This window comes from Anopheles nili, chromosome 3 (assembly GCF_943737925.1).
Source record: "Anopheles nili chromosome 3, idAnoNiliSN_F5_01, whole genome shotgun sequence".
NCBI lineage: Eukaryota > Metazoa > Arthropoda > Insecta > Diptera > Culicidae > Anopheles > Anopheles nili.
Window position 1 is genome coordinate 31,051,678 of NC_071292.1, and position 12,443 is coordinate 31,064,120.

Genomic DNA, 12,443 nt, shown 5'->3' on the forward strand with positions numbered 1-12,443 from the left:
GTTGAGTTTCTCGCTTCACGCCAACGTTCTCGATTGCGTGCCTTGAGTGGACTTTTGCTGTGGGGCTTTCCGTTTTGGTGCATGAAAAACGAACGAAAGACGGAGATCGGTAAAAATTGGTTCAGTATTTAATCGGATTATCAAAATCACAGCTCGAAAGCAGATCCTCTTCACTCTTCCGAGCTACCGACAAGTCCCGGAATGCAGCGGGTATAGGTGGTTTGGCTCTTCAGAAATCAACAGAATACCATCCGTTCTTGAGGCGATTTTTCTTTCGCGCACTCTCGTAAGATCGGGTACTTTACCGAGAGCGTGTTTAACTTGTGATGATGAACTCCAAAAGCGCTCAACGGCAGTGGAAGGCCAGCTTTAACCCTGCTTGATCTGCACCGTCGTTCTCGGTCTCGTCGCTGAGGCTTCCCCAACGGAAGTGAGATTTAGTTTTATGTTAATGCCCCGCTCGGATGATCTGATCCGACCGACCTCATCCGACCGATGGACGGATGCAATCTCATGCAAGATTCACACGTTCGATAATTTTCCTCTTTTCCTTTTTCGTTCGACTGCAGTGCCAGCAATCGCACTTTTGCGTCACGGAGCCAATCAATCCGCATCGTGGATGCTGGGAAAGAACCGGGAAAGTTCTGGAATCTATTTAAACTTTTTGCTACGACACCACGATTTGGCTGGATTTCTTGCTGGCAGGTTTGCAAGCCACGGGAGATAGTCTATTCCAATGGTCAGATCATACTTATGATAATTTGAAACAGTTTTCGCAATAGTTTCTTTAGTGGGTTGTGGTTTCTTTAAGTGCTTCCAGGCAGTGTGAAATTTTGACGATATGATACTCTGATTGTAGCGCTTAGAAGAGTTATTGATCGTTTGCTTCCTGCGGTAGTTTACGGATTAAGCCAATGATCAAAAAACCGCCCGTACATCTACTCATCTCGATAACCAGGACAACGGATGGAATAATAAGGAGTGACGATTTGACCTTTGATATTCTCCGAAAGAGAAGCTTCATTCATTTATAGGGATATGTTTGCTCTGCCCAACGCCCCGACCATTCAAATATTCCCACCATGTCGAGTCTCATTCCGACATCGGACGCCTTCGGCCAGAGGCAATCTTGTCAGGTACAATTGTAACTGACGCGCAGCAGCTGTCCGCCGAGGCGTGTCAGCATATAATCGTGGGACGTTGATTATGCATTCCCACCGACACGAGCGAAGGTGCGAAAACCCGTGCGATACTGCCAAAAAAAAAAACGTACGAAAAAGGAGCGTCCATTCCTGTCCACGGCGGCGTAAGGCGTACCGACCGATGGATGATGGTAGATTGTACTTATCAGCCACGGCTTGACTGTGCCAATGAAGGCACATGCTCCGGCGACTGAAATGGTGTTATGGGGCGCTCTAGCCATCACCAGCAAAGGCGATCCGTCGCTCGTGAGGGATCTAGCCCGCAATTTCGGGGGCACATCGAGACACCGGGGGCTGATTAACATAGCATCCACAAAAGCGTAGCCTCGAGCGAGTTTGCCGGTCCCGAACTGCTGGAGCTGTCAGTTTTCATTCGACTTCCTTCAACCCCACGCGACCGGGAGGACAAGAAATGGAAGACGACATTCGAAATAACGAGAATCGGAGAACGCCGGAATCAGTTGGCGGCGTGATCGGTCCGAGATGGCGGGTTGCATGTAAAAGATTAAATAATTCAATTTAGCCACTGCGCTGACACCATCGGATCGGCCACGGTGGCGGCGTACGGCGTAGTGTAAGAAGATTTTCCGCCGTTTTCGGTCCGACCATGCTCGGGTACGTTCGGGGAGCAGTTTTCATCGCCTTTTCACGGAGCGTCCGGATAGCGGCCCGGAAAGCTCGGAGCAATCTGACAAGACAGTGATTGATGTGTTGCTGAGCGTAGCGGTGGCGGCATTAGAAATATACTGGTCATTTACATGCTCGATTCGTTCAATTTCAGCGGATCGGCTGCACTCGCGGGTTTAGGCTCACAGCCACTCGCAGTGCACGTGTCTGCCGTGAACAATGGCCCTTCGGCGCAACTGACGAGTCCAATTAAACTCCCAAATGTCTGCTGATTATTAAGCATGTTTCGAGGAAAAGCAATCACCAGCTATCAATTGAGTGGTATCATCGTAATATAAATGCATTGAATATATTATGCTCTCGGCTACTGACTGGTCAATTTGTAATGGTATGTCGTATTGATTCCGGTCGCCGAACCGATGGTGAGGGAAACAATTGCAACCAACAGTTGCTGACACGGGGAAATAAAAGCAAATAAGAATCGATTTGTAAGCAAAATGATTTAAAATTATAATGAAATCTCATCGCATCGCATCGCATTACCATAATCATTATAATTTAATGACACCATATGCACCACGCACCACAGCTGCTGCGAAAGTTTTTTTTCTTTCGTATTAGCTAGTTTTTGTCCGGCTTAACCTCCTGTTGCATACTTTATTCAACCCTTATTTTCAATAGAAAATTTGATCCATTCATATGTGTTAGGTCATCTTTTAATATGCATATTTAGAAATATATAGAATTTTACGAGTCCCCTATATAAATTGCTCATCATTTCCCAGATAGTATCATAAGGAAAATGTTTAATAATACACAAATAGGAACTCAGGAAGATAGCTTTATACATCGATCAATAACTTACTAGCTTTTAGTAAATATGACAGATATTTTTATTTTTTTATATTTTTTCCACATAAATTTTTCCGTCTTTGTAATAATTTCAATACCAATTTGTTTTTATAGGTACATTAATGGTAAAAAGACCTCCAAGCCATCCGTAGAAAGCTTCGAATGCATTGGAATCATCAAACGTTATCATCTGTGCAACGAACAGGTATGCATTTTTTTGTAACTGATTGGCTGCTTTTTAATCATCAATTAAAATGACCGGTTACGAATCTCTACACTCCATATCCAGGAATGCCCGAGCTCCGATGGCGATTTTCGCGAGCAGCAGTGTGCAAGTTTCAACAGCCAAACATTTCAGGATAAGCGCTACATTTGGGAAGCATTTGTAAAAGGTATCCTTCATATAGGCTCTAGTAGTGATTTTATTTTATTCTGTTGCTAGTAAATCTACGATACTAATTTTGATTTCTCACACACATAACAGAGGATGCAGAATGCGAGCTAAACTGTAAACCAATTGGTATGCGCTATTTTGCAACACTCAATAAAACAGTCACAGATGGAACGCCATGCTCAAACCCAACTGAGTATTTTCGTCGTAATAACAGCGGACGAGGAATTTGTGTCGAAGGATTGTGTAAGGTACGTTACATTACTATGTTGCATCGAAAATTAGAAGCCAATTTGTTTATCGTGCTCATGTGGGTCATTTTTTAAGCAAAAATTAATAACATCTAAAAACTATAAAGAGTTCATAACATAATCAGACATGTGGGTTGCGTGGCAATCAGCAGCTTTTTGTACTCCAATTTAGTACGAAGCTAACTGTTATCTGATAAAAAAGTCATAAAACTAATTTAAGTTTTATCGTTGGTTGACTTTTACAGCCTGACCTAAATTTACAACCGACCTAATGGCAAACATGCAACTCATTTTCCCTACGTTTTTAGAATGTCATTACAATGTATGTTGCAATTACTTTTGGGCAATCATAGTTAGAATATTAGAATATTTTTTGCCATTATGTCCACCGTTAGCCTATCGTGTGCTGCTTATTAACAGATGTAATTGAAATCAACCAATAACAATTATTTCCATTATTACATTTATTACTTTACATTAAGATATTTTTTAACATTTTATTTATCTGAATATGTAATAATTTATCACTAAGAGCAGATATCGTCAGCTGCGTTCGAATTTCAAATTGAACAGCGCCATCTATTGGTGCTGATCGCATTTCATAAGTCGAGCTGTATGATCTGCTCGAATCTGTTAACACAGTCTGCCCAGACGTGTATGGATCTTGCTATGTTATATAAAACGAATTAATTGAAACTTATTTAAAAAAACATAAAATTTAGCATTATTCAACAATCGTTTTTTCGAACAGCCAGTAGTGCCTGAAATATTCAGAACAAAATTATATATAAATCTTTTTCAACTTACCGTCTCACAATCACGCTCACATATTAAATTTTGATAATAAAGAAACAATCACTCATCATAATCCAGTTTATATTATAAAAAGTAATCAGCTGTGTCTGAAATATTCGGAACAAATACGATACGATACTTCTGCGTTTGTCTGCATTGCGCAGTATTGTTCGATTTCGTTAATTTACTCTCGGCTAGAATCATATTGAGATGAATGAAAAGTAGTTCATATCGTTTATTTTACGATCTACAACCCATAAGGAAGGGGTTGTTTATGCACGTCAACACTCCGACCGTCGGCAGTCAATTATGGTAGATCACGTTAGTGAAAGCAAATCAATAATGGGCTCCGTGTTACATTTCTACGTGCACTGTTACGAAAAAGTAGTTAGAAAACAAGGATACACGTTTAGAACTGAACTATTCAACTGCTTCAAGCGTTAAACAGTCCGTATTACCACATGGCCAACCGGTAAAATCGAACTCGAATTTCTCAAGAGATCCTCGGAGCACATTTATTTGCGACTCACGTCCACCCCCAATCCGGTACACGGGTTTGCGCTCCTTTTGCGATCTTATCGCGTGCCGTGATTGATGATGCTCATCATTATGAGTAATTTGTTGCAAATGACTATTGCTTGCTATCCCGTGGCCGAGGCAGCTGTCATTATCAGTTGCGTGCCATCAAAGTCCGCGACCGGAACAGGCGCGGGCGTATGTGTATATTGGAGAAAGGACTCCTTCTTCGAAGCTTATCCTCAGATGGTGCGTTTTACTCACGCCGGCATTTTTTTTGTTATATAACTGCGCTTAGCCTTGGGCTTGTGTTAAAGCACTTGATGCGTACACATTGTTATTTTCGTGATAAGTCGAGCATGAATAATCGGAGTTCGTTTTGTAAAATACAAAATTGGAACCAATCTTCTGAACAATCATCCATTAGGTTTTTTGATGATTATTGAGATTATTTGAAGGCGTTAATTTAAACGTCGGCTAGTTTGTTGCGTAATAAAAATTTACAGAAATTTTTATTCACCAACTTTCTACAAGGGAAATATTAATGAAATATAGAATTTAAAATATTTTTTTTGCAAAGTATAAACGAACATAATTTCTCTTAATTTGTGCCGGTTTTTGGTTCGCGAATGATTGAAAAGAAATGCTAACGAGCGTAGGAGCGCTCACTTAGCATAAAAGCTGTTTTATCATCTCGCTTAAGCCTGGATTGTCTCCGGTAGGAGCGTATAAGTCGCTAATAGACTCCCCTCGGCGCCAAGGACAATCATGAAACGTGCGACGATCGAATGGAATTCACCTTCTTCGGTTCGGTTTTATGAGATTTTGATCGTAAAACTCGTAAACTGATCGGTGGCAGAAGAATTGGAGTCTCGAAACGGCGGTTGATTGAAAACGATCGCATTTTCATGAATGGTGCCTGCGTCCCCCGCTGGACTGTTTTTGTTAACCGCCCAACGTCTTAAGATTACTTCTCACTGATAAATTGCCCGATCTCCCTCGGTGAGCCTCCTGCCAGGTCCTGGGTTCGAAAGATAGCTTCATTTGCGTGAAAACAAAATGTAGCTAGAAGAGATGGCCCGCAGGGAGTCGATAGGGAATTGATTCGATGACGATTGAATTATTAACTCGTTCGGCCTCGAAATGATGTTGGCGATGGATCAATCGCAGCGCGGCTGTGTGTGACCAATTTATCAACTCGTTCCAAGCATCCGCGAGCGAGCGAGTGATTTACGCATGAATCGTGCAATTTATTCAGCTGCCTCAGCTCAGCAAATGCTTACCAGAATTTATTGGCAGCTACTCGCATCTTTTGCTAAGATCGAGAACTCGCTAGAATTTAGCAATAGTAACAAGCATGTTTATTTACATCAAAATTCGTCTATGTCAGTTTGACGATCTAAGCAATCGAAACCGATCCTTATGTCTTATTTCGCGGTGATAGAATAATAAAAAAAAAATAAAAAAAACACTTGAAATACCCAATTGTATGCAAAAAGCTTCCGCAAATTAATGTTGCTTAAAATTGTGCAGAGAAAAGTTTTTTTAATAATACTATTCGAGCAAAGAATATCAAACGAGCAAACAAAACAAAGTTCTAACGCGATTTCTTTAGGGGGTTTCAATATTTTGCAATTTGTATGGCAAAACATCGTAGATCAAAACACGAAAAAATGCCTCCGAAGAATTCTACAGATTTGCTAAGAATTTAAATGAATGTATTCTTCTGTATACTGGAACCTTAGCTAGTCGGGATCCCGATGGATAAACGTACGAGCGAAAAAGCGCTGCCGTCAGTGCATTGCTACTAACGTTTCTATCCATAGGAATCGTGATTTTATGCAAATAAGCAACTACGATCGATCGGTTCGATTTGAGGATGAAACCTGTCATCCGAAGTTTAAGCTCTAATTTCAATATTTGATTTGCGCGAAAAAGAAACTATCCGTTCTTTTGTTTGCTGAACTTGTCAAATATGTTGTAAATAATCAAATCGGCGTGTTATGTTTATAAACTTATCCATAATCTTTGTTCGAAAACGTAGTTTGATTCGTTTATTTATTTGTAATCTTAGCATTGCGTTTCAACTTTGTTTAATAAAAAATGGGCGTGCTTTTTACGCTTTGATTGTTTCGAAATATAAGTTTTATAATAATATCGTTTTGAAATATTTCTAAAGGTATTTGATAAGTAAAAAACATTCCTCTTATTCAAGCATTTAAGCATAAATTTATTTGAGAAACTATTATTAGCTAACTAATTCTATAATCCAACTCCCACCGACACACCTACACGCCTATCGACGTTTTAGCATAGGAATTCCGTGCAAGCTCATAAAACGTTTAACCACCGCTGACTTTGCAACGTGAGCTGCAAACGCCGCCAATTTAATCTCTCCTGCTACCGTTTCTGTTCGAACGCGTGATGAGTGATGGAGTCGAGGGTTGGAATGGAATGATTAGCGAATGATTTAAAACAGAAAACACGTCGAAACGCCGGAGCGCCATCGTAGCACGTTACAACGTATCGCAAGTTCTTGACTTTTACTTTAGTTTAACACTCGGCGGGATCGGCTATATATTATTATTTTTTTCGTTTGTTTTCACTCGCTCCCAACGCATGCCTAAACGCACTAATCTCACCCACTCAGAGCCACTGCTACCACCACCGCTGAAGAGAGATTCGTCATTTACTGGGAGCATGAGGGAAAAAAACCCATCTCAACGCATTTGTGCGTACGCAGACGAACCTCTTGGAGCGGCGTCTTCCAGTGCGTAGGAGATGGACTATTTTTATTTTGGGAATTTAATCGTATGTGCAGCGTTTAGCGAATCTAATGACGCGAGATTTAAGAGCTGACGAACGATGCTTGTGTGTTTAAATTTGAAAAAAAAAATGAAAATGTATTTCATCATACCACTTTTTGCGCCAGGACGTTCAGCTTGCGTTGATTAGTCACCCAAAAATTATCCACTAGAAAAGGCAATGATATATCATGCTCAATTATATTACCATTGAAAAAGGCACATGTTTGGTCGTTAGATTTCACAATTCGGATCAAAAACCTATATGAAATCAATTGAACTAGTGCCCATTCCGCCGAAGGGAACCAGGATTCGTTGCAATTAATTACATAAAGGCAAAATCAAATCAAGAATAATCACGCCACCCACAATCGACGATTGGTGTCGCCCCTCGAAAGGCATGAAACGGGGTTTCCTCGCTTGCGGCAAAAATGTAATTTTGCCAATTCAGTTATTCCACCCAATGGTGCGATATTTCCGCATCCGTGCCAGGGCCACATAATGAGCGAGAACGCTAAGCAAACAATGCGTCTGGCAGCGTGAGCCACAACAAAAAAAAAAAGGAATACGCCCACCTATCGGAATCGAGACATGACGTGAAGATCAAAGAGCACAAACTCATCGTCATGGAGATTTGTAATTTAGCACATAAATAAATAATCCCTAACCCCGGCAGGCATTGCGGCACGATTTATGCCCGACCGACCGGTGACACCTCGGTTGCGTGTTGGAATGTTTTGCGAGCTCGTGGTCGGATACGGCAGGAAATCACCACCGAATTCGTACGCCAGGGCTAACTGGCACTTGCCTTAGCACCGGGGACCGAACCCACCCGGTGGATTGGAATAAAATATGCTGCAGGTATTGTTGATGCTTTTGTAGGGGTTGCGGGTGTGGATGGATTTTTTATTTCCTTTTTTTCTGTTCATTTGGCACCGGCCTGAAGTGGGACGGATGCGAAACGGACCGTTTCACAGCCATGCTACGTAGCGTTCAAGTTCAATGGTTATGTTTATGCAACGTTTAAGACGATCGGTTAGACCTAGCAAAGCCTTATCCACCGACGGTTCGTCAATCCACGCGAACCAGATGGCCCCGGCTCAGGAGTTATGATTATGGGCGGAACGTTTTATTTAGAACACTCCTGGGTGTCGGTCTGGATGTTGCGGAAGGTCATATAGAAGCTGCCTACGTAGCAGTCATAAACAATACGCGCGTCTAGGCAGAAACCTACAGCTCGACTCAATAGCCGTGCCGGAGATGATGGCGCCCTTTACCCGTATCCCCAGCCAGGCTCGATCCATCTCGGCACACGGTGAAAAATAGATCACCTTCGCAGATGACGTTATAGTGCGAGAGAATAGCGGTGATTTTGTGTTCAATTGACAGGCAAAATGGCACGCTCATAGGACCCATCGAAACCGTGGCAAGGCGGTGAGAGCAATCATAATTTGGATCCATCAGGCACGATCGAGACGATCCGATCCTCATCTGCGTGGCGTCCCGGTGTTCCTTCAGCGTGCGCTTCACGAGGGACTTTCGGTTTAATTAGCCATTTATGCGATACTGCTGCGGAGGAATAGAATGCGAGCGGTGAAACGTCGGAAATTAATCGAATTCCTGGCTAACCGAAAGCCTTGCCCAGCCCTGCATGCGAAGGAATGGTATGCGAGTGGTGAATACTTACGTGTATATTCCGAGAAAAAGCTTGCTCAGGAAGGCACAGCATCCTTCTTTGCTTCCGCCGGTCAGAACAGACGGCCAAAGAATGTAATTGAATACGTGATCATTGAATAAAAGTGGCAGGGAAAACACATTTCATCTCCTCTTGCTTAATGCCGTTTATTAACGGAGAAGCGGTTACCTTTACGAGTGCTTACCTTTGCTCTTTGGCGTATGCAAGGGCATGAAACTATATTTCTCGCTATTAAGCTTCGTAAATCGATAGACGAATTCTTATTGGGGAAAGTTGTTGTTATATAACCCGTACAAAATTTCTTCTGCAGCATGAAATACACAATGCTGTCTACTACGAATATATAAGTTATTTATATTTATTATTTAAAAAACGCTAGTTCATTCCGTCCTGAAAACTTATTCAAACCCAATTAACAGCCCAATGAACATTCCAATGTGTTATGATTTAACGCTTTGAGAAAATGCCGCTACAAGGCATCGTAATAAATTCCAGTTCAAAGCCGAATTAAGGCCATCGAATCATAGCTTTGCGTATCGTCGGATTACGAGAAACTTCCAAGCACACTGGCATCCCGGAAGCGTCTTAGATATGGCTGTGATCTAGAGTAAATGTTTAGTAGGCAAACCACACCTTGTCGAGCGGACGATATTGACGATGGCGCTAGCGATAACGATATTTATCTAAATTCAGTTACGGGTACCTGCATGAAGATGCATGCTCTAAGACCTCGATCTCAAAATGAGCTATTTACCGGAGCGTTGCAGCTATTCCAACGCAGGTCCTGGAGAAAGGTTCAGTGCAAATGGGGTGCTGGTTGTGCTTCTGCCAGCCTCTCAGATATGGATCCGTCGTTGGTGTGATGTTTGCAATCTTCATTGATTAGTTTATATATTTACACCGATAAAATCCCTTAACTGGGCTGATGCCATTAGCGCCAGATGCACTAAGTCATTGAAATCCTTCGCTTATCATTGCCTGTGTTAATGCCATGCTATCTTGCTTTGCACAGTAAAAGCTGAAGGTTAAACACGCGTGAATAAATAAACGTTCTTTTACAATACACTGAGCAAGTGTAATTTTTAGGAGTTACACCATTACTAAGAATGCATCGAGCCTTGCTTGCAAGTAGCGTGAACTTTAATAAGCCTGTTTGGAGCGTCATATAATATAATCATCAATTTCGCTCCATTGAGGTGCACCTCAATTCCAATTTGCGATTCGGGATAGCACCAAACGAACGAGCTTCATTCTCCTCTGAGCTTGAATCCAAAATTATGAAAGCCTAAAAATATGCTGCCGATTCTGAATGAGGGCTGTCCGTTTCTAAAAACCGCTATCCATCACCGAAGGCCGGTTCTAAAATCCACATTACGGGCATCCAGTTTCCGTTCACTAAACTCTTCACCCTCCGCTCCGGTGGTCAGTCGAGCGGAAATTCTTTGCAAACAAGCAGGGAATGAAGAGAGAGGAAGAAAAAAATACAGCACCAAAGTAAAGATTTCCCGCTCAATCATGTCGGAAAGGTTAGAGCTGCCCTCCATCACGTCCAGTGCGGTTTTGCTGGTGATGATGGATGTGGCCGGCTGGACCGACCCACCCGGGAAAGCCTTCCTTTTGCAGGGAAACTCATAACTTCTGCACTTTCTCAATCTTTAGGGTGCACGCTCGGCAGAATCGGTCGGTACCCCCATAACAATCACCCGCTGGAAAAGGCTCACTCAACATACGATATATTTCGTGGCTTGGTGTCCGCTTAAAGGTCGCCCGCTGTCGGTCGCTTTTCCGGTGGCTCTGTTTTCGCGTTCGAATGCTAATAGCCTCTTCCTGAAGGTGCCTTACACCGAAGCCAAGGCCGTTCATTGAGGCGCCTCCATTTGAATAGGTAGACTAAGGCTTGCCGTGCTCCCAAAGGAGAGCACGGAGGAAAAAAACGAAAAGAACGGCTACGGTGAAGATTCGTGAAAAGGTGTAAGTTCTCAAAACGAATCACCATGCGCTCCCATCACCATCGCATCGAGTACACCGGTTTGGTGTGCGAAGCGAGCACAAGTGAGCAAACGGCAGAAGGTAGCTTTCGCAGGTATAAAAGAAGGACTACCCACCCACACTCACCCGCAGCGACACGCTGCCAGCTGTCCGAAAGGATAACCGGAAGGACACCGGCCAGCCATCCTGCGGGCGCACGGCAACTTCGGGTCTGATGCTGGCGAACTCACTGGTACCACGTATTCGACCAGCAAGCCCCATCACAACGACGATCATACTTGCTCCCTGTGACTGCGTGGCGTAGTATACGCGGTTGCTCATGCCGGCTTCGGTCCAGAGCAGCGCGCGTTCTCTCGGGTGAGTTCTCTCGTGTTGGATGAGATGCTCGGGTCGGGTTTTGGCGCTCGTCACGCACATACATATATATATGCCGCCATTGGCGGGAGCTTGAGCTACGCGCCATACTTGCCATCGGCACGCCAGCCAGTTCGGTCAGTGGCACGTTCGGCACCGGATCCAACGGTTCTGTCTGTCATCCCGCGCGGGAGTTTGCTAGTCGTTTTTCAGGCCCCAAACGTACGCGGCGTGTGTTTTGTGAAGCTTCTGGTGTGTCGCGTGTCGCACTCGCGTGCGAGCCTTCGAAATCGCGGTGTGTAGTCCGTGCTGTAGAAGAAGTGTGATCCTTTCAACGAGCCGCAAGTAGTGCGACGTCGTGTCTTTACGGTTTGTTTTGAACGTGCAGTTTGTGGACGTCCGTTACGTTGCAGTGAGAGGGAAAGCCTGGGAAAATGAATTTTAAGCCACCCCCTGTGAGCTTTTCTGGCACAGTGCTCGAACGAATCGAATAGTCATCGGCAAACGGCACTGGGCACTATGGATGTATGCAACACGTAAAGCACGTCCGCTGCACCGCCTACTGCGAGTGAAAAAAAAACGTGCGATCCCAAAAAGTGTGAAAAGGCTCCTCGTAGGAGTGTGAAGCGACAGGATTTACTGACGACTGTACCGGGAGTGTGCCTGAAGTGCCTTCAATTATCATTATCGTCTCGCATTATTATTACTGTTATTGTCGCCCACCAGCATCGCCGTCGTCAAATGGCGAGCGGATCCGTACCGGTCTCGCGCGGGACACGCGTTTTATCTTAAAGGCCACGTACATTCCGGTGCGTAAATACGCACTCGGTGTGATAAGCGCGCACTGAACGGTGTTCTGCAGGTACAGGTCCGTCCCGACCAAGGCACCCGAGTTGGTTTGTGCGACAGAACGCTTTGGCCATTGGACGTAAAAGTCGTAAAAGAGCACGCGGCCACATGCACATA

General features: G+C 43.7%; 1 protein-coding gene across 1 annotated transcript in view; it reads left to right on the forward strand.

Moving 5' to 3' along the window:
- Nucleotides 1-12,443, forward strand: part of LOC128724061 (thrombospondin type-1 domain-containing protein 4) — a 71,488-nt gene that overhangs the window by 30,050 nt on the left and 28,995 nt on the right. The window contains exons 4-6 of the mRNA XM_053817826.1: nucleotides 2,796-2,886; nucleotides 2,971-3,073; nucleotides 3,166-3,323. Coding sequence (XP_053673801.1) covers nucleotides 2,796-2,886; nucleotides 2,971-3,073; nucleotides 3,166-3,323 — 352 coding nt within the window. The remainder of the gene's footprint in view (nucleotides 1-2,795; nucleotides 2,887-2,970; nucleotides 3,074-3,165; nucleotides 3,324-12,443) is intronic.